The 21,634-nt window shown below is 52.4% G+C and overlaps 1 protein-coding gene across 1 annotated transcript in view; it reads right to left on the reverse strand.

Moving 5' to 3' along the window:
* Positions 1 to 2,442: 2,442 nt before the first annotated feature.
* SPPL2B (signal peptide peptidase like 2B) overlaps positions 2,443 to 21,634 on the reverse strand; it is a gene marked incomplete at its 5' end in the record, with an annotated part of 23,227 nt that continues 4,035 nt past the window's right edge. The window contains 11 exons of the mRNA XM_015822762.2: positions 2,443 to 2,814; positions 4,969 to 5,129; positions 5,486 to 5,563; positions 5,943 to 6,042; positions 7,187 to 7,249; positions 7,687 to 7,761; positions 8,230 to 8,311; positions 8,759 to 8,875; positions 9,352 to 9,448; positions 10,534 to 10,676; positions 11,262 to 11,401. Coding sequence (XP_015678248.2) covers positions 2,443 to 2,814; positions 4,969 to 5,129; positions 5,486 to 5,563; positions 5,943 to 6,042; positions 7,187 to 7,249; positions 7,687 to 7,761; positions 8,230 to 8,311; positions 8,759 to 8,875; positions 9,352 to 9,448; positions 10,534 to 10,676; positions 11,262 to 11,401 — 1,428 coding nt within the window. The remainder of the gene's footprint in view (positions 2,815 to 4,968; positions 5,130 to 5,485; positions 5,564 to 5,942; positions 6,043 to 7,186; positions 7,250 to 7,686; positions 7,762 to 8,229; positions 8,312 to 8,758; positions 8,876 to 9,351; positions 9,449 to 10,533; positions 10,677 to 11,261; positions 11,402 to 21,634) is intronic.

A 21,634-nucleotide genomic window follows, 5' to 3' on the forward strand; every position in this document is an offset into this window, starting at 1 on the left:
ATTAAGTGATGCTGTGGCCACCCTCTCGGGGTGCCCGGAGGCCATGGGGGCCTGGATGGGGGGAACAGCAGGCTTTGACTGAACTCCAGCAAGAACAAAGGGCTTTGGGCACCCCGAGATTTGGACTTTGTCCTCTTTAGTTCCGAGTGGGGTGGCGCCTCCCCGGACGGGTCTGGCCCACAGCTTGGGGGGTTCTCCTGGACTCACGACTCCTGCTTGAGGAGCAGGTAGCAGCCGTGGCCGGGAGATCCTGTGTTGTGCAGCAGATGCAGCCTCTCCTGGATCAGGACTCCCTGCACTCAGGCGTTCCAAGCCCTTGTCACCTCATGCCTGGACTACCGTAATGTGCTCTACAAAGGGCTTCCCTTGAAGAGCGTTCGGAAGCTACAGCTGATGCAGAGGGTGCTGGCATGGGCACCACGGCTCCGCTGCATTAGAGTTGCCGGTCTGCTGCCAGGTGCAATTCAAGGTGTTGGACCTTTAAATGGGTCCAGGTTACCTGAGGGACCATCTCACCCCACTGGGATTGGCCCGCCCCACCTGACAAGTGGGCTGTCCAGTCTCTGCTCAAATGCCTCCAGCGATGGGGCACCCGTGGCTTCCGGAGGCGTTCCCTGCGGTTAGTTGTTCTCGCTGCAGGTTTCTCCTTGGTTCTAGGTTAAGATAAGCATGGAGCACGATGGTGAAAGCAGCCAACCGCCCAAACCGGGGTCAAACCCCAGTGAGCCCTAATCATTTATCCAGGGGGCTCCCACAACCCCCTGCCCCTGCCCCAGGGGAGAACCCCCAAGCAGATCTTCTCCCTCCCTTGACGGACCCTCATTCCATAAAGTTGGGGGCCAAAAGAATTGAGACGCAATGTTTGGGCGTGAGCCACTCAAGTTTCATCGAGTTTATTGTTTAACCTGCTTCAGAGTAAAATAAAAGTTCCATGTACATTATTTATAAAATGGCTTAAATTAAGGCAAAATCCTGTAGTGTCTAAACAAGTGCCCATCGTTCTGCATGAGAGCCAGGCCCACTGACCCCCCCCCACATTGCCCCAAAGGAATCGGGACGAGCCCCTCTGAAACAAGGTTGTCGTGTCCCCTCCCTGACCGAGGGCCAACCGCGCAGGGACCGGCCAGCGGCTCAGCAGAAGCCGGTAAGCCTTTAATACGCAGGGTTGTAAAGCTACATCGCACAGTCCAGAGAACAAAAGAAATGCAAACACACTACACTGAAACACAAGGACGACACAGAAACCCTCTGGCCCAGCATGCCCAGGGGGAGCAGCTGAAGGGGGACTCGGACGCTCCCCGTGTTAAGACTATTGTCCCTGGAAGACTTCAGGTTCCCCCCTCCCCTCAAGCCCTCTGCTGCTTCACGGGGAGTGGGCACGCCCCCCCCCCAGGCCTCCTTTCCCAAGCGGCCGAGGACTCGATCTGCCCCTCAGGGACCTCCTCCTTGGGTCCCAGCTGGGCCAGAAGTGACTGCTGGTGCTCCCCATTCAGCCCCACTAACCGTTGCCCGCTGCCTCCACCCCCCCCACACCTCCCAGGAACCCAGCAAACTGAAACCCAGGGTGGCAGTGCCTGATCAAGGATCTGGCAGTCACTTTGGAGGAAGACCTGCCTCTCGCACGGCCTTGTTCCCTGGAAGTGGCCCCCAAGGCAGCCCCAGGCCGGGGCGGGGCCAGGAGCCACCTCCACAAAGAGCCACGGGCGTGGAAAACCGATCCCTGCCTGGCCTGGCCGGTCTGAACGGACAGCCCAGAGAGCTGGGAAGGGCACTCCACCTCCTCCTGAGCTTAGAGGCCAGCAATTTGGGGCACTGTGCCCCAAGGTCTTCGCCTGCAGGACCCGACACCCCTTCCTTCCAGCACAAGAGCCCCCAGAAAAGCAAAAGCAGAACTAAAAGCCTGCAGAGACAGACTGGACAAGTTCCTTTTTGAGACCGGCTCGTTCCTTGAGGACAGCAGGCGGGCGGGCGGCCCGTGGGGAGGAAGGACGGGCGCAGGGGGGCCCCTTCCACGGAGAGATGAGTTTTAAAAAGAGGAAACTGTCGTGCAGAAGAGCTTCTTGCCACGCAGCCCTAGTCAGGCTGAAGCGATTATCACGGCCGGGCAAGTGCAAATACTGCCTACAGTTCTTTTTTAAAAAAGGTATTAATACTAACCAGCAGACTAAAACAGGGAAAGGAAAGGCATCTGCTTGCTGATTTCTGTTTTAAATAGTTGCTGAAATTCTACTCGAACCTTCGTGAAAGCACCATATTCAAAATGGAAGGGGATTTGGTATGAAGCGCAGAGGGCTGCCCCTCCGAAATCCAACCTGGGGGTCTCCGAATGGCCCAAGAATCCACGAATGAAAAGGCGACCCGGATCAGTCCTCAGCTGCACTGGGGGGGGGGAGGAGGGGGGGGGAGAAGGNGGGAGAAGGTGAGGGGGGAGAGAGAGGGAGTCTAGCCGGACTGACTCTGTTCAGGCGGGGGGAGGCTCGGCTGTCCCTGAGCATCGTCCTTCAGGGGGTCATCGGGCGCCTCTCCCAGGGGCTGCAGGGCCGGCGGATGGTCGGGCTGGGCCTCAGCAGCGTCCGTCTCCTCTTCCTTCGCCTCTTTCTCCACCTCCAGGAAAGGGGCGCGTGGCTCCTCCTCCTCCTCCTCCTCAGGGCCCAAGGGGGTGCTGACGGGCTCCCTGGGAGGGATGGCGGAGGCGGCGGCTTCTCCATCGGCCTCTGGGTGGGGTGCTGGAGGATCCCCCCCTTTCGGGGGAGCAGAGCAGCTGGCGGGGGAGACGACTAAGGGAGGAGGAGGAGGAGGAGGAGGCAGCTCTTTCTGCGTATAGAAAAGCAGAGGTCAGGATCGTAGGGTAGAGACAGAGAGAACTGGCCCCCAAAGGCCCCTGGACAGGGTGGGCCAGAGGCTCTCGAGAGGCCCCGTGCCCTGAATCCAAGCCCCTGGGGAGCGAGGAGGAGGAGGAGGAGGAGGGGGGGGGACGGCCCAGATCCCCCAGCCCAACCGGGCCTCTCTGCTTGAAAGCGCCCCCTCCTCCTCCTCCTCCGCTGCTTTCCCCCCTCCCCCCCTGCTCTGGTTCAGCAAGCCCCGGATTGGGCGGCACCCGTCCCGGTCCGTCAGGGACCACCAGCCGAAGGACCTGGGTCGGTTTTTAGGTTTCTCGTGCCATTCCCCGGCAGCGAAAAGTGAAGGGGGTCAGAGGGGTGCTCAGCTCTGAGTGCCGGCTACAGGGTGAGGGCCAAGCCTCCCACCTGGAAGGGGTGTGTGTGTGTGTGTGGGGGGTCTGGGCTGCTTTTCACCAGGGCATGCGCCATCCTCCTCCCCCCCCCAACAGTAACTTTCCGGGCTGCTAAATACGCCAGCTTCGGCCACTTCAGCTCTGCTGCTCTCAGCTCCCCTGCAACCAGCGGAGATCTTGCCAGGAAACACGGGACTTTTCAGGATCCACAAGAGTCTCAAAGAATCTCACCTTCTCCCGCAGTCTGGGGAACAGGAGGGGCTCTCAGCTGCCAGCCAGCCAAGCCCACCACTTAATTTAAGGAGCAGTTTGGCCCAATGAATTCTCTGCCTCTTCTCCAAAAGGGAGAAACTGACCAAGCTTTGCTCTTCTGAAACCTACCCCCCCTACCCCCCCACCCACCCCCACCGCGAGCCTATTGCAGTACCCACTCGTGTGTGTGTGTGTGTGTGTGTGTGTGAGAGAGAGAGAGAGAGAGAGAGAGAGAGAGAGAGGGAGGGAGGGAGGGAGGGAAAGGGAAGCCACAACAGCAGCACCTGAGACAGCACAAGGCTGGAGAGGGGTTATTGTCTGATTGTTGTGAGCCACCCCGAGTTGTGCAACATACAAGTTTAGTCAGTAACAGTTAATAGGTGGGTAAAAATCCCAAATATCTCGCTGACAATGGAACCAATAAACCATAAAACTCCACTGCGCGCGCGCACACACACACACACACACACACACCTCACAACAGGACCACAGTGGATCCCCAGGGAAATTTCCCAGGTCAGGGGGTGGCTGTGATGCACCAAGCCCCCCCCCCCCAGATGGGAGAGCCTCACGGGATGCACAGCACCGCTATTCTGGCTCCCCCCCCGCTTGTCCCCCCCCGCTCACCTCCACAATGGGCCAGATTGAGAGAGGCCACCCGACCATGCATAAGCGCCCCCCCTGCACCCCCATCAGCAGAGCAGAGTCAGCCACTTTTTCCCATGTTCCCCAGCGAGTGGCTGGGGCTTCTGGCAGTGCCAGCTGAAGTACGATGCCAGGGAGGGAGGGAGGGAGGGGAGAGGCCTCGCCCTGCAGGGTCAAGAGGGCAAGGGGTTGCCTGGAGACCCCCCTCGTCCCCTCCAGCCGCTGTTTAAGACTCCATCCAGGGAAGCCCCCCCACCCTAGAAGCCGGCTCCACCACCCGGCGACTCTTGGGAAACCTTTCCTGAGATCCCACGGAGATCTCTTCAACCTCCTCGTTTCTCACCCCATCCTCTAGGGCCAGGGTTCTCAGAGGGGGGGCCTGGGGGGTCCCCGAGACCCTTTTGGAGGGTCTCACAAAATCAAAACTATTTGCCAGCCTAGGTTGAAAAATAAGCGGTATTAAAGTCTCATCAATCGTGAGAAGAGTCGTTCCAGCGAATGTCTCTATTTTGGGGTCCTCCGTTATTTCTGAAAGCGGGAAGGGCCCCCGAAAGAACGGCTTTGAAACAGGGCCGCTTGCTCCCTGCGGGGAACACCCCCCCCCCCCATTTCTGCAGACAATGGCTTTTTGGACCGAGAGGCCCGCCACCTGCCTCTCCTGAGCCAAAGGTCTGGGGCTTTGGAGAGGCCCAGGAAAGCTGAACGGGAAGGGAGGAGGAGGAGGAGGAAGAGGAGGCGGAGGGAACCCCCTTCTCTGGAGGGGAGCAGCGAGACAAGAGTTCTACTCAACTTTAATTCTAGTTAGGGGCTCGCTAGATTCATATCAAACTGGTATTCACCGCAAAGCCGCTGCCCGTCCAGAACGTGGCCAGCTCCCGGCGCCACAGGGCCACGAGGAGGCTGGTGAGGAGCGTGCAGGGCACCAGGTAGAGGAGGGCCGGCTGGCCCTTCCGCATCCAGGCCAGGGCCGCAAAGGTCGCCAGGAGGCCAACGCCGTAACCTGCAGGAGGAGGAGGAGGAGGAGGAGGAAGCGGCAGGGACCCCTCTCGCCCGGCCAGGCCCCAGCCGGAAAGCCAGGAATGGGGACGGGGAGCCCAGACGAAAAACAGAGGGGAGCCCCCACCCACCTTCTCTGCCAGCCTCTGGGAAGCCCCAGGAGGGCAGAGGCAGCGCTCCGGGCCCTGGCAGAGGCTGCCCCAAGGCTCCCTTCGGTGCAGGGCCGGCCGGGGGAGGAGACTGGGAAGGCCTTCTGGGCCTCGCGGGGGAGACGCCAGCTGAAGGTGGCTGGGCCGGGCCTAGAGGGTCAGCCCCTCGGCCTTCACGCAGAGGGGGAGGCAGCAGTGGCAGCAAACGTACCTATGGTGCAAGCTACGAAATACACTCTGGACGACTGGACTTGAATATCAAACCTGTGGCAATAGGCCACAAGCAGACCTGCAGGGGGAGAGAGAGAGGGAGGGAGAAAGAGGGAGGGAGGGGAATCGGCTTCCCATCCCAAAGCAGCCACACAGCCCCAAAGCGAGTCAAGGCCATCCGCACAGTGGGCTTCCCGAAGCAGCTAGCATCACAGGGGCGCACTCCCACCCCTCACCCCTTCAGACCCTGCTCTAGGCCCAGGAGAGAGAGCTCAACAGGGCCAGCAAGGGGGAAGGCGGTGGGGACCTGCCTGCCGCACGGGGCAGCCTCATCCAGGGCCACCTGGCCCAGCAGGGAGGGAGGGAGGGAGGGGGGAGGCAGGTGCTTGCGCTGCCCTGCGCATCAGGCCGAACCGGGGGGGGGGGGAGAGAGAGAGAAGGGGATCGGGAGCTCCTACCTGGTACCAAAATGTCCCCAAATCCCAGGAGGGAGAAGGGCCTGTCGCAGAGGGCCAGCGGGGAGAAGTTGAGCCGGGGGACCTTGAGCACCATCGGCAGCTTTGGAAACGAAAAAGGCATCACAGCTCTCCTCCCCCCCGGCCCCAACCTGGGGGCTGCAGGACTTCCCTCCCTCCCTCCCTCCCTCCCTCCCTCCCTCCCCCCCTCTGCCTGGCAAAAGGGGCCACAGGGCCGGCCCCACCGGGAGCCCGGAACAGGGACCAACTCCACAGGGAGGCCGAAGGTATTTTCTCCACGGCGGCTGTGACACCCCGGGTCCTGCGGGCCTCTCTGCCTGGGCCTTTCCCAGAGGCCATCTGTCCCGTCTCCCGGGGCTGAAAGGGGCTCCGGCCGCCATGCACTCGGCTACCAGGGGATCCTGCCTGTCAGCTCATACGCCCCCCTCTCTCTCTGCCCCGACGGCCCTGCTTCCTGGCCGGCCCAGCAGCAGCTCCCTGGCACTGAGGGGAAGATGGAAGAACCACGACTGGCGGGGTGATGCCTGGGAGTGGGTCTCTCCCCGGAAGGGCTGACCTGCAGCCTGCCAAGGGGGAGCACTGGGTCTGGTGCACCTTAGGTGAGTTTTCATCTGGCCCATCTCCCAGGGCACACCCCTCCCCCCCCCACCAGTACCTCTGACGGCCAGCAGCTACTCCTCATCGCCCCTCGGTGGCTAAATGCAAGCGGACCCTGCAGGGCCACCTCGCCTTCAGCGCTTGGTCTGGCACGCCAGAGGCCTCTCCACAAGCGAGCACAAGACCCGTAGCAGCCAAGGGGAGGGGAGGCAAGCGTGGCCGGGGGGCCCCTGACACCCCCTAACGGGAGCCGAGGGCATCTGATGCCTGAAAGCCACCTGGCAGACCGTGGATCAACTCTACAGCGATGCCCTTGGCAGCTCAACAGCCCTCCCCCCCAGCAAGCCAGCCCTCCCCACCCTGCCAGCTGCTCATGGAGGAGGGCAAGCGTCCCTGAGAAACCCCCCCCCCGTGACCAGGAGGGGTGGGGGTGGGAGGGAGGGAGGGGCTCCCAAGGGCCTTTTGGGTTGGTGAACAGATCCAGATGTGCTGCCCGCATCCAACTCTCTCTTTCCTCCTGTTGTGACTGGGGCATTCCTGGGGAGCCCCTCCAGGCCCCTCCCCCCTTCCTGTGTTGGAGCAACGATCCCCTCCCCTCCCCCACTTGCCCTGGGGCAGCATCTACTCACCTTTTCGCGAGTGGAGGAGTCCGTGGGTCCAGCAGCCACTTCCACCATGATGCTCTCCCCTGTCTGAAGGGACCAGGAAGGAGGAGCAGGAGGTCAGGATGCCGATGGACTCGGCCTGCCCCAAGGCCTCCCGATGGCCCAGAGAGCGGCCCAGCCCCACTGAAAAGAGCGCCGTGCCCTCCTTCTCCCTGGGGACCGAGCTCCCTACCTCCTCAACTTCTGAACCGCAGAGGAGCTGAGCTGGGGGACGAAGGAGAACAGGGACCCTCTGCCCCGGCCAGGCAGCCTCGCCCTTCAGGTGTCTTAGCTTCCCAACCCCGGTTAGCTCTGGCTTGCAGGGATGGACACGGCAGGGGGTGATGGGACAAGTAGTCCAAACAGCCAGAGGGCGTCTGCCACGCTTCCGTCCTCCTCCTCCTCCTCCTCCTCCTCCTCCTCAGATCAGGCCTTTTAATCCCCAAGGCAGGCCCTCGGGGGGGAGGGGGGAGCAGTGCACGCACCTTGGTGAGATACGGAGTTATGAAGACGAAAAAGACGTCGTACACGAAGAGGACCAGGAGAAGCAAAGTGCAGCCCTGGCGAAGGAGAAAAAGTCCCCAGTCAAAACAGACACAGCGCCCCCTGCAGACTGAGGGGAGGGGAGGGGGAGATCCTGCTCCAGCCCCCCCAAGCCAGCTGGCCTGCCTGCCTGAGCTTCATCTCCCATGGCCAACCGGGAACCCTTTCCGAGCTCCCCCTCCAGAGGACGGGGGTGCCTGGAAGCTCCCCAACAGCCCGGAGAGCAGCCCCCCCCGGCACAACCGCTGCCCTGCCTTGCTCCAGTCGGGAAGGCCAAAGCCCCCCCCCCCCGGCTCTGTCCTGGGCTCTGGGGGCCCCCTATGGCTGCTGGGAGGGAAGGGGGAAAAAGAGGGGGGAGGACCCAGCGCAGGCAGTTCTCAGCAGGCTTCAGCGGGAGCTCTGAGGCCATGGCGGGGCAGTGTGTGTGTGTGTGTGTCTCTCTCATGTGTGTGTGGGGGGGAGGGGCTCCGTCACGGCTGTCTCACCTTGAAGGTCGGCAAGCGGATCGTTTTCAGCATGTAGAGGCAGAAGGCAATCCCCAGAGCGTCTTGGAGGACCCAGGCCCACCTGGGGGAAGAGCCACCACACACACACATACACACATGGCTGATCCTTCGTGCCCTGCGGAGGCCTTGCGCCACACACACCCCCGGCTCACGCAGGGATGGTGACCCCCCCCCTGCAAGATTCCTGGGCAAAATGGGCCTCTGACCCAATCAGAGTCTCCGTGTGGACTGCAAATCCCCGGCGGCACCGGAATCACTCCAGTTTCGCCTCCTGCGCAGCCTCTGCTGCTCTGCCAAGGGGGGCCGACCGCGGGAGTCGTGCCCCAGGGAGGGAGGGAGGCCGGGGAGGCCCCGCAGAGACCAACACCGCCGCCTGGGGCCATCCCACTCCCTCTCCCCCCCGCCCCCTTTCTCGGGAGGCACCCTGCGGGGCCCTCCGATAAGGCCAGCGCTGGCCATCCACGTTTCAGGAAACCGGGGAGCTTTGGAAGCCAGGAGTGGGACTTACTGGTCCTCATTCCGGAAGAGACCCCAGACCAGGCTGACAGCGACGCAGAAGGCGGCAAGGAGGAGCATCCGGACCTGGGGCCGTTTGTGGAAATAAGGCCAGTTGTTGCTGGGAACGCTGAAAGGCAGAGAGGGGCAGAGTGGCCTGGCAGCGCTGGCGGGCACAGAGCGGGCGGAGGAAGCAAGCTGTGCGGCAGGAGCGTGTCAGTCCGTGCGACCCTCTCCAAGCACCTCCCTTCCGAAGGGGGTGGGTGGGTGGGTTCCTGTGACCCCCCCACACACACACACCTTCCTTCGGTCCTAATCTTGCACACCTTGAATCCATCTGGGGAAGCTGAAACACCCCCCCCCCACTTCCTTCGGACCTCGTCTCGCGCTGAACGTGGGTGAGAAAAACGCTCCGAGCCACTGAGAAAGAGGCGGGCACTCCGTTTCCAGTAGCCACGCGCCACGCCGTCCTTGCCTGAACGTGGCCCGTAACGGAGCCGCCCAGGCCAACCTGGCAGCAGAGAGGCCAGAGTCTGGAGAGGGTCCCTGCCGCCCAAGAGCCCCTTCCCCAGGCGAGGTCACCGGAGCCGGCAGCCATCCACCTACCGGCACTTCCCGAGGGGGAACCTTCGGACAAACGGGGAAAGGCAACTGTAGAGGCCGATGGAAGCGGCCAGGCAGAAAATCCCTATGATGGCGTACACTGAAGGGAAGAGGAGGAGGGGAAAGCCTTAGGGGGGGGAAGGAGGAGGAGGAGGGGCCCCAGGAGCCCCCCCCCCAGCCAAACAAGCCAGGTATCAGAAGAAAAATTCCCTTGGTTCCCGAGGGATGCATAACGTTGCTAGCAGGATGGGAGTCCAGCTGTCCTGGTTCCCCCCCCCAACACCCAGCCCTACACCTTCCCCCCCCCCAGGAGCCGGCATCCTGTGGCTAGCAAAGAGGCCGGGAATTCGCTCAAATGGCCAGGCAAAATATCTCCCGCCCCCTCCCTTCACCATGAAGGCAAAGCAACATCCCGCAAGCAGAAGGCAGAAGAGCCTCCGTTGAGGGCCTTGGGTCTCCCGTACGTAGGCTGAAGGTTTGGCCAGAGCTGCCCTACTGGGTAACTGGTTGAAGCCATAGCCCCCCCCCTGCCCCCCCCAGTGTCTTTAAAGAAAGCCTCCTCAGCCAAGGAAACGGGGCTCACCTGCCAGGCAGGGGGAAGGAAGGCAGAATAGGAATGGGAATAGGAATAGGAATGGGAATGGGAATCCATCATCCCTGACAGGCCGGGGAGGAAGGGAAACAGACATTTTGGCCAGAATGATAGAGGCTTATTTTTAGGAGGGGGTCAGAGCTCAGCCGGAGGAGCAGGGAGGCCCCTGCCAGTGCCTAGAAGCGCCTGCAGATTCCAAGGGGTGACCCTTGTCAGGGCCTTGGGGGGGGGGAAATGGATGGAACCCCCCCACACACACACTGCAGATCCTTAGGCTCCCAGGGACCCTAATCCTTCACCAGGAGCACTCTGAGAGTCCTTTTGAGAGGGGGCCTGGCCTGGCAGGGCAGGGCAGGGCAGAACCCGGAGGGCCAGGGTGGGACTCCGCCCAGGGAAGCCCCCGCAGGTCTGAACCAGGGTCCCAGCAGCAAACGAAGCCCTGGCCAGGGCTGCCTCCCCTTCCTTCAGCCCCTGGGGAGCCTGAAGAGGTGTGGCCAAAGTATCCCAGCCTCCCCCCCCCCCAGAAACAGAGCCGAAAAAGACCCGAGACAGCCAGGGGGCAAAGACCGTAGAGACCGCCGCCCGGTCAGTACCTAGCTGGTCATAGAAGTAATAGAGGAGGACCAGCATGGAGCAACACATGACCACAAAGACTCCGATCATGACCGGAGTGACGTCCACCGTCTCGTCCTCCTGCTTCTCAGCCCCGTCATCCCGCTTGTGCTTCATGTAGCGCCTGAGAGAGAGAGGGGTCCTCAGCAGAGACTGCCCCTCCCTCCCTCCCTCTTCCTCCCGTGCCCGGAAAGGCTGGGGGCTCTCCGGCTGCCCTCCTCCTCCTCCTCCTCCTCCTCCTTCCCCACCCTTCAGCTGCTGCCCTGTCTTAGGAGTCAGGGGGCCTTCGGGACAGTCCCGGCCCCTTCCTCGGTGGCTGCAGTGGGACGGCTTTGCTGCTGCGCTCGGTCAAGCCCAGGCAGTGGCTGGGCGGGCAGCGGCTCCCTCTGATCCACACAGCCGGGCTGGGCGGGGGGGGGGGCTCCACAGGGCTGCCTCTCCTCCACTGCCTCGTCTTCTAAGCAGACGTGGGGGTGCCACGAGTGGGCATTTTGGGCAGTTATATAAATGCAAATAAATAAATGAAATTACTAAGTCATTTACAGATTCCTTTGGAAGGGGGGGGACGCTCCCTTCCTGAGGCCATTAGAAGCGGCGGGTGAGGAGAGGGAGCAGACCTTGGGGGGGGGCAGAGCAGCTGCCTTGTGCGGATATCCCAACAGAGGCAGGAGATCAAGCCCACCCCAACCCCCCATTCCTCCTTACTTACTTCTTCACATCTCTGCTCCCAGCCCAGTATCCACCGACGGCCACCGTGCCCACCGCCATGACAAAGATGATCACCATGTTGTAGTCCAGAACGGGCTCGCCGGGTGCGTACATGGCCACCTTGGCTGAGCGACCAAAGCTCTGCAGGGGAGGGAGAAAGAAAAAAAAAAGAAGAGTAAACGAGAGCAATGCAGAGCCAATGTTGTTTTCCTCCGGGAATTAATCCTAGAGAGCTTGGGGGGCTTCCCATCCCACCCCTTTCTTCTGACCGTTCCAGACAGATGGCCGTCCAGCCTCCCTCGACAACCCCCAGCGATGGGGCCCCCCACAGCTCTAGGACAGAGGCTGCTACTCTCTGGCTTCGGAGCTCTAAGGAAATTCCCCTGTAGCTCAAATCAGGGTCTCAAAATTCCACTTGGTCCAAGCTTGGGGCCAGGCCAGGGAGAAACCGCCCCCCTACATACATATACACACACACACACGCACGACAGCAGCCTATGAGGGGAGGTGGGATCTCCCACTGGTGCATCAGCCACTCCACCGGGGCCCCAGGCCAACTGCAAAGGCAGGTCTTGAGGCTCTTATGGAAGGCCAAGCGAGTGGGGGCCGATCTCACCCTGGGGAGGGAGGAGAGGGGCCTGGCAGAGGACCCCCACCAGCGGAAGATCCTTGACTGACGGGGGCCCACAGCAGGCCTCCTCTGCCGGCAGGGCTAGGGTTAGGCTAAGCCAGCTGTCAGCCGGTTTTTCCTGCCTCGTGCAGGGCCTCCTGTTGCGCAAGACCCTCTGGAGCCCCCTGGGGGGGAGGGAAGGGGGACTCACGGGGGGGGAGTGTCAGGTACACCCCGTGTCTCGCCCAAATGTTGAGCATCCATCCTCTGACAGTGACCTTTTTTTTCTCCTTTTTGCCCTTTCACCTAATATTTTTTAAATAATGTTTCTTAGCCTCTCTTTCGGTAGCTCTTGTGGCCATCCACGGGGGGGGGGGGCGGCTGCCATTTTTATTTACCTCCCTCCCTCACAATACTTGTTGTCATTTCCTTCTTGGAAATTGCCTCCTCTGGCCTGTAGCCCGTGATGACGGAAACCTGTGGTTAGGGGAGGCCTGAGAGATTCCCTATTTTCTGGCCTCTTTGCCACAGTCAAGCAAATCACAGGGTCAAGTGTCCCCCCTCCCTACCACAACCCCCCCCCGGGAAGGTCATAAATGGCGGTCCACGACCCCTGGGTGCTGTAACTGTTGCAAATACATGTTGGTTAGCCAAGTGCCCACATTTTGATCACGTGACCCACAGAATGTTGTGATGGTCGTAAGTGTGAGGACTGGTCATAACTTTTCAGCACTCTTATAAGTTCAAATGATTGTTAAATAAATGGCTGTGGGATGAGGACTACCCCATGTCTCCTTCTGCTCTCTTATCTTTGCTAAGTGGCCAATCCTAACACAACAGTTCAAACAATCCACTTTCCCACAAAGATATTTGACTCTTTTGTTGCCGTTTAAAATTTCTCTAAAAACCCAGTTTTGATAGGTTGCCTTAATCTATTTAAATCTTTAAATAGAAATTTAACTCTGTCTTAGTTTATTCTTATCTTACTACAAAGTGGATATCCACACAACTTCATCAAAAAGTGTCCGCTAACTCAACCCAATCAACACAAGCCCTAAAACGGACTTACACTGTCATACACCAAGAAGATCTCAGAAGCCACCAACAGACTATTTTACAACCACAGGGACTCAGTACAAGCACACAAGCCAACTAAAGCCCCCCCCCCACAAATCCTAAGTAAAGCAAAAAGACCCCGCAGCCCCCCAGAAGAAGAAAAAAAGAAAAAAGAAACAGGAGTCATCTACAACATACAACGCAGTGAGTGCAACAGCCACTGTGTGGGGCAAACAGGCAGAGCTCATCCAGGAACACCAAGGCGCCCTCGGAAGACAGAATGAAAACTCCTTAATTTCACAACATGTGGACAGGCTTAACCGTAGCTTCACCTGGGAAACTGTGACCATCCTAGGCCAAGCCAAGTCCAAAAACACCGGGGAATTTCCAGAAGACCGGCACTCTGACTGACAGGCCATCCACAGATCTACACAATCCAGATCTATATATTGTGCAAAGGAGACACTCAACTAGCCAAAAATAGGGAAAAAAAAGACCAAAATAACATAATAATAATAAAATAATAGTAACAACAACAACAACGACAGCGCCATTTGGAACACAACACGCCAGATAGCGCAGTTGTAGAGAACTGAAGCGTACAGCTGATGGATATCGCTGTACTAGGAGATGCCAGAGTCGAAGAAAAAGAATTGGAACAATGACGAAATATCGCGACCTGGCCATCGAAACTGCGCGATTATGGATGAAACGTGTAAGAGTGACACCCATTGTCATCGGGGCACTGGGAACTATGTCCAAAAACTTTGCAAAACACATCAAGAAACTGCAGCTTCCTGCAATAACTCCAGCAATGTCACAAAAAAACTGTGCTACTCGGAACACCTTACATTTTAAAGAGATACCTGGTTGACACCTAGGATGCTGGTAGCAACCCGTGTCAACCATCAGCACCAGCCAATTTGAATGTTCAGTCGACTGAGGTTCATGTTTAATGAATATAATAATAACAACAATAATAATAGTTGGAAGGGACTTTGGAGGTCATCTAGTCGAACCCCCTGCTCAGGCAGGAAACCCTATACCAGTGAGACCAAGTGCCCAAACTGCAACCCAAAACCCACTTATGTATCGTCGGGTGCCGGGTGGGTGTGGCCAATTGGGTGGGTGTGACCTGTTGGGTGGGCGTGGCTGCAATGGTAACGGCAGACTGGGTGGGACTAAAAAGTTCAATCAATCAATTCCAACTTTGTGAGATCTTTTTTTTTCCTGCGAGAAATTGAAATTGAATTTTTTTTTTTTTTTTGCACACGGCAGCGGAGGCCTAAAGCGAAAAGGTTTTATAAAACCCAGCTGAAGGCCTAGGACTGGGGCGATGGCACGCGTGCCCACAGAGAGGGCTCTGAGTGCCACCTCTGGCACCCGTGCCATAGGTTCGCCACCACAGCCCTATACCATTTCAGACAAATGGCTGTCCAGTCTCTTCTTAAAAACTTCCCCAATAGCAATCAAGACCCCAGATCTCTTATTAGTATTTATTTTATTAGCTTACAATAAAAAATACAGAAATGCAAAAGCAAGTAGTAGGAGACAAAGGTAAGGGGAAAGGGGAAAAGGCGGAAGAGGGAGGGAAAAGAAAGAACTCTCTCCGTTGCAGTGAAATAATAAGGCATCAGCAACGAGCCTCAACTTTTGACGTTTCCATAACGGCACAAACAACCAGCCATTTCTATAACAACAAATCCATCTAGTCGGTAAAACCCAAAACCAAAATATCATTTTTTTCCACCTCAAGCACAAAGTTGGAACCATGACAGATACATCACCTTATAAATTTTTTCTTTGAAATTATAATTTAGTGTGAATTTTAAGCTTTTCGTCCACGTATTCTCCCACTGTTCAAGCATCACATTATACCCAAAGTTCCTTGCCCACTGAATCATACAGTCTTTTACATGTTCACTTTCCAAATTCAATTTCAATAACGTTTTATAAACCTTAGCAATAATATCTTCATCACTACCACGTAGTAAAATTTCCAATTCATTTTTAACAAAATCAAATCCGTAACTATTTTTATCTAGTTTAAATCTTTCTTTTAATTGTAAGTATGTAAACCAATGGCAGACATGACCTTCTGATTCTAACTCTAACCTAGACTTGAGGGTGGGGTCACCAAAATTAAAAGATATTATTTTACCATAAGTCCACCAGTCTGCCTTCACCACCATTTCTTTTTAAAAAAAGCTTCTGGGGGTGGGGGTGGGGGAACACCCAAAGTGGCAACTTCATAAAGAGCCTTGTTTTGTATTTATTCCAAACTCTTAGTATGGCATGTCTAACAAAATGATTGTTGAAATCAATATTTATTTTATCATAAACCTTAATTCATGGCCTTCTAATCTAAATCAAGTAGCTTCTTGTTCTGGAGGTTCGCCCACTCTTTTAGCCAGACCAAACAACAAGCATCAAAAGACAATTTTAAATCTGGTAAACCAAACCCCCTTTTTTCTTAGCATCTTGCAATAACTGATATTGTCATTGTTTAAATGGAATAGCAGTTGCAAGTATTGGTAATGTCTGAAACAGAAAGAGCATCTTTGGTAAAACATTCATCTTAATTACAGAAATTCTACCCAGTAGAGATAAATGTAATTTGTCCTATCTTTGTAAATCCTTTTTAATATCATTCCAGAGAGGCGCATAATTATTTTCAAAGAGTTTTGTATTTGTGTTTGTCAACATAAGCCCCAAATATTTCACCTTTTTCTTGACCTTAAAACCAGACACAATCCTGAGAGGACAGATGCTTCATCAACATTGTTGTTTTCTGTTTAAAACCCGCTAAAGCCCCAAACGCATTTAATTTTCTCATCAAATATTCTATATTATTTTTTGGGTCTTGCAGGAATAGGACCAAATCATCAGCAAATGCCCCTCAATTTATAAACTTCTTTCTTGATGCTTATACCCATTACTTTTTCGTCATGCCTAATACCTCTACTCAAAACTTCCAGCACCAAAATAAACAAAAGAGGAGACAAGGGGCATCCTTGTCTTTTACCCTTTTGAATTTCACATGAATTAGTTAAACCACCATTGATAACAATCTTTGCTTGCTGTGACGTATAAACAGTTTTGACTCCTTCTCTCCAAAGTCCATTTCTTCCAGCACTTTAAACATGAACACCCAATTTAAACTGTCGAAGGCTTTCCTCTGCCATCTGAGAATATTAGAGCTGCCTGTTTCTCATTATGGTATTGTAAATACTCATTGATACTCAAAACAGTCCTCAAGTTATCACTTGTCTTCTTGGCAGAAAGCCAGATTGGTCTTCATGAATATATATAATGCCTGCAAGATCTCCTTTAGTCTTTCTGCTAAAGTTGCAGCAAAGAGTTTGTTGTCCTTGTTTAATGACGAAATTGGTCTCTAATTCTTTGTCTTTGTAACATCTTGAACCTCCTTCGGTAATAGCACAATACTGGCTTCTTTCCGTGTTTGAGGAATCTCTCCCCCCCCACCACTGTAAATATATCCTTTCATTATATCCTTTAGTAGCGGCTGAAGATGTTTCTCTTCAGAGCACTCAAAATATGGGCTCGTCAGGCCATCTGGTCCCGGAGCTCTGCCTGGTTTCACTTTTTTTAATAGCTTCTGATCTATCAAAGGCAGTTACTGGATCATTCATAAGTTGTCTCTAAGTTTGTAATAGCTTAAGCAACCATTGTCTTAAAAGATATTCATCTATTTTAGACATATCTAACTGTTTTTTATACAAATTGGAGTAAAAATTATGAAAGGTCTTTTTAACAAGCTCATTATCTATTATTGCATTTTTGCCTTCATAAATTTTCTCGATCATTCTCTTTTCCCTCCTTCCTCCCTCCCTTCCTTGGTTTATTTGCAAACCCAAAGTGCCTTCTCTCACATACTTCAATTTTGTTTCTATTTCTTGAACTGTTAACATGGAAAATTGTTGCCATAACAATTTAATTTCTTGTAAAGTTTTAGGATCTGTAGGTGGCTTTTGCAGTTCGATTTCTTTCTATCTAACTTCATCCAATATCTTTTGTTTCTTTTCCTGAGATTTTTTCTTGTCCCTTTACCTAGATTATCAAAATGCTCATTTCTTTTTATAATCTTTTACAATCATCTCCTTTTGCAGAATAGATTCATTTAATCTCCATTTATAGCTCAAACTCTTTCCTCTAAGTACAAAAAGTACTGGATTATGGTCAGGAATAGATTTAGGTAAAATATTGACTTTTACAAAAAAAATTTGCAAGATTTTTAGAAATCCATATCATATCAATCCTTGAAAAAGATTTATATCTTTCTGAAAAAAAAGTATATTCTCTAGCTGAACCATTTTTGTATCTCCATGAGTCTATTAGTATTAAACTGTCCATCATCTCAAAGAAGGTCTTTGGTAGTTTACCCTGGGAGGGTTCAATCCCCTTGGTAGATGTTCTATCCGAAGCTGGTAAAACCACTCCATTCCAGTCCCCCAACATAAACCCATTTTCATACAAAAAGGGTATTAACTGATCCATAAGCTATTCAAAAAATTTACTTTTGTCATCATTTGGCCTATACAGGCCAACTACTATTGATTTTATTCCATTAAGTTCAATTTCCACTACTACAAATCTACCACGTTCATCTGCTAAGAGTAACTTAGGTTTAAGTTGGGGTTTTACATATAAGACAACTCCACTGACCTTTTTTAAACCAGCTGATATAAATTTCTCCCCTAGTCATATATTTGTTAAGTATATAATAATAATAATAATAATAATAATAATAATAATAATAATAATAATAATACAACCGTTGGAGGGGACCTTGGAAGTCATCTAGTCCAACCCCCTGCTCAGGCGGGAAACCCTATACAATTTCGGACAAATGGCTGTCCAGTCTCTTCTTAAAAACTTCCAGTGTCGGAGCATTCACCACTTCTGGAGGCAGGTTGTTCCACTGGTTAATTGTTCTCACTGTCAGGAAGTTTCTCCTTAGTTCTAGGTTGCTTCTTGATGAGTTTCCATCCGTTGCTTCATGTCCTGCCTTCAGGCGCTTTGGAGAATAGCTTGACTCCCTCTTCTTTGGGGCAGCCCCTGAGATACTGGAACGCTGCTATCCTGTCCCCCCTCGTCCTTCTCTTCATTAAACTAGACAGACCCAATTCCAGCAGCCGTTCCTTATATGCTTTAGCCTGCAGTCCCCTGATCATCTTTGTTGCTCTTCTCTGCACTCTTTCTAGAGTCTCAACATCTTTTTTACATTGTGGTGACCAAAACTGGATGCATTATTCCAATTGTGGCCTTACCAAGGCATTTTAAAGTGGTATTAACACTTCACGTGATCTTGATTCTCTCCCTCTGTTAATGCAGCCTAGCACTGTGTTGGCTTTTTTGGTAGTTGCAGCACACGGCTGGCTCCTGTTTAAGTGATTGTCTTATCTTGTTCCTTGATATGTGTTTTTTGAAAGGCAGGTTATGTCAATATTGAGTTTCCTCAGATAATGAAATAGTTTTTTACGCTTAAATGGGGCATTTGCCCCATTAATACTCCATATAACAGACATAATCTCCAACTTTAGACAAAATAGCAAGTTCCTGTACAGATATCTCAGCCACATCTTCTTCGGTACCACCTTTTTGAGGTTGTTCTACATCTAGTTTCTTCTCTATATCTATTTCTTCAGCTGGATCTGAAATTAGTTTATGTCTAATCAAAAAGTTCTTGGCTTTTTCTATGGAATTCAATCTAAGTCTTTGCTCCTTATAGGTAAGTATCACTCCTTCAAGTTTATCCCAGCTGAAGATTTTTCTCTTCTTCAAGATATCAGTAAGCAAAGCATAAGCTTTCATTTTTCTCAAAATTCTGACCAGAAATTTATTTCAGAACAATTATATCCACGTTTTCTATTCTCAGTTTGAGTTTAAAGTGGCAATCCAAAGCATGATCACTTCCTTGGTAATTTCCTCATTGTGGCAAATCTGGAGTTTACTTTATAGACTTTTGTCTACACCCATATCAATAATTTTTCTTCCCAATTAACCAACTGAGCCAATGCTTTAACCATCCTTAGTCTAATATCTTCTCCTGACTCTTTCAAGAATTGCTCAAAAGCTTAATTGAAATTATTTAATCTGAGATTCCAAAATTGCCCTTTTGTCCAGGTCAACTTCAAACAAAATATTTGTCTTCTCCATTTTATGCTCCATAATGTCCACTCTATCCTTCTGTCTCCAGTTAAATGTTGGATTTCCTCCCAGAGTTCTTTTGCAAGTGTATCAAGTTTGGATTCAAGCTTCGTTCCCATTGCCTGAATTAATTCATGTGTTTTAGCTGCGTGTTCATCCAAACAAGGTCTTAAAAATAATGTATCTCCTAATAATCTACTTTTTCTGTCCTCTTATGGGTGGCCATGTTAATAATGTGTGGCTGAAACTTAGATTTTAAAGTTAAAAGTTTTAAAGTTACAGATTTATAGCATAAAATTCAATGGGTTTGGCAATGCTATTCGAAAGTTAAAATAGTAGTAATGGTGCAGTCTTTAGGCTTCCTCTTGTGGTCAAACATTACTATACAAAAAGAAAAAAGGAAAGATTCTGCCTCTTTGTTTAGGTACCCACAGGTCTAGTCCAATCAGAGGCAGTTAAAATCAAAACTATTTCACCCTCTCCTCACAGCAAACTCAAAACAGCATTTAGGCAGTCATTTGTTTTAAAAACAAACACAAAGAATTCCAGAGTCGATTAGCAGTATAAAATCCCCTAGAAAGTTTTAATCCAAAAGTTTCAAGAGTAATTTCCACAATGATTTCCAGCTTCTTTATTTTGGCAATAACAATAACAATAACAACAATAATAATAAAATAAAATAAAATAAAATAAAATATAATAATAATAATAATAATAATAATAATAATAATAATAATAATAATAATAATAATAATAATAATAATAATAGTAGTAATAAAAGAGTTGGAAGGGACCTTGGAGGTCATCTAGTCCAACCCCAACTGCTCAGGCAGGAAACCCTATACCATTTCGGACCAATAGACAGAGCAGCTCCTCCCCTCCTCGCCACCTTAAAGTCAGAGAGCTTCAGGAATGGCGGAGAGTTCCCTAAAAAGGGAAGGGCTGCAGGCTGCAGCCAGAGGAAGCCTCTTTTAGCGTGAAAGGTAAATGTGCAGAAAAAGTGGTATCTAAGAAATGGTGGCACCTTTTATTGTCCGTTTTTAACAGTTGGTTCTTCCACAGTGAACTCGCATGCTTGCCCCGGCTCAGCCAGGGACTCGCCCGGCTACTTCTTCTTACTTGCTTCTTCCAGAAGCAGCCTGAAAGCGTCCAGCTACTCAGGGGAACAAAAGGGTAGATTTCCAAAACTTCCTCTTTCCCAGGGAAGTTTCTTCTAGCTTAGAAAACATTCTAAGCCTGAAACTGTGGAGAATCTGCAGCAGATCAAGAGAGATTTGCTACCATCCAGAGGCCTCTCCTGGCAATCAGCCCCCAGACGAGCCCAGAAGAACTCCGAGGTTAACCTCAAGGTTTGTCCTGTCTATTATTATGGAAGGTTTTTTCAACTTCCTTATCAGATATTCCCTCGTTCAAGTCACCCACACATCCCCCTGCTCAGCTCTTAAATTACAGACAAGTATAAATATTTCAATGAAACACATAAACACAGAGCCCTTCTTCCCCAGAAACAAATGAGTTTTTTTTCCAGACAGAGCATACAATGCTGCCCCCATCCCAATGAACCAGACAGTAATGTTTGTATACTGTGCCATTTAGTTTTTCTTTTTTGCCAGAAACTAACCCAGGATCAATTCCCCTCCACCTTTATAAAGGTGGCTACGGAGTCCATTGAAAAACCCTGCAAGAGGCCCAACTGTCTGAGCATAGGTTCACTGGAGAAAGGAAGGGCGTAACCCTCTCCTTGGCCACCTGTCCAGAGAAGGTGTGTGTGTGGGGGGGGGGCAGGTCAAACGGTTACAAAGCATCGATTGGCTGAGATATGCAGCTACATCTCAATACTAAAGCAGCCCACAATTTCTGTGGTTTGCAGCTATGCTGACTGGCAACTGGTGCTCTCCAGGGGTGCAGGGGGGGATCACTTCCCTCAGGTTTACTGGGTGACACTACTAGAATCAAACCAGGAATGTTTTGCGTGGAATAACTGGAATGGAAGAAGCTCTGGTCGTCTCTCTCAGCAGGGCCAGTGAAGTTCCCCGTGGAGGACTTACAGAAATGATCTGAGAAAAACTCTTGGCAGTGCTTGACAATTCCTGGAGGGTTGATGAGACCCCAGAACACTAGAGGAGAGCAAAGGCAGAACACTCTGCCGTGTGAAGTAGTGAGATCGCCTTCAAAGGGGGTCTGGATGGTCGTCTTTCCAATTCAACACTTTAGAGCCCCCAGGTCTGCAAGGCAAGAGCCTACCAGTAAAAAAGAAGATATGCTATTTCTTTAAGAAACGGCCATTATAAGGGAGAGCCTTTGTCCAAGGGAGACCACTGTGCCTCAGATAGACGGTGTGGAGTCGCTCTTTGTGAAGTGGGGGAAAGGGGTGCAAGTGGGCTTGTTGATTATATACCTGGCTCCCTGCTATGTATCAACAGCCCTGCCTGAGCTGGCTGACGTGATAGCCGGGGTGGCGGTGGGGACCCCCAGACTTATGGTCTTGGGGGATTTCAACCTGCCATCAGTGGGTGAGACGTCGGCGGCAGCTCAGG

This window comes from Protobothrops mucrosquamatus, unplaced genomic scaffold (assembly GCF_001527695.2).
Source record: "Protobothrops mucrosquamatus isolate PMUCROS unplaced genomic scaffold, P.Mucros_1.0 scaffold1670, whole genome shotgun sequence".
In the NCBI taxonomy this organism is placed as follows: Eukaryota; Metazoa; Chordata; class Lepidosauria; order Squamata; family Viperidae; genus Protobothrops; species Protobothrops mucrosquamatus.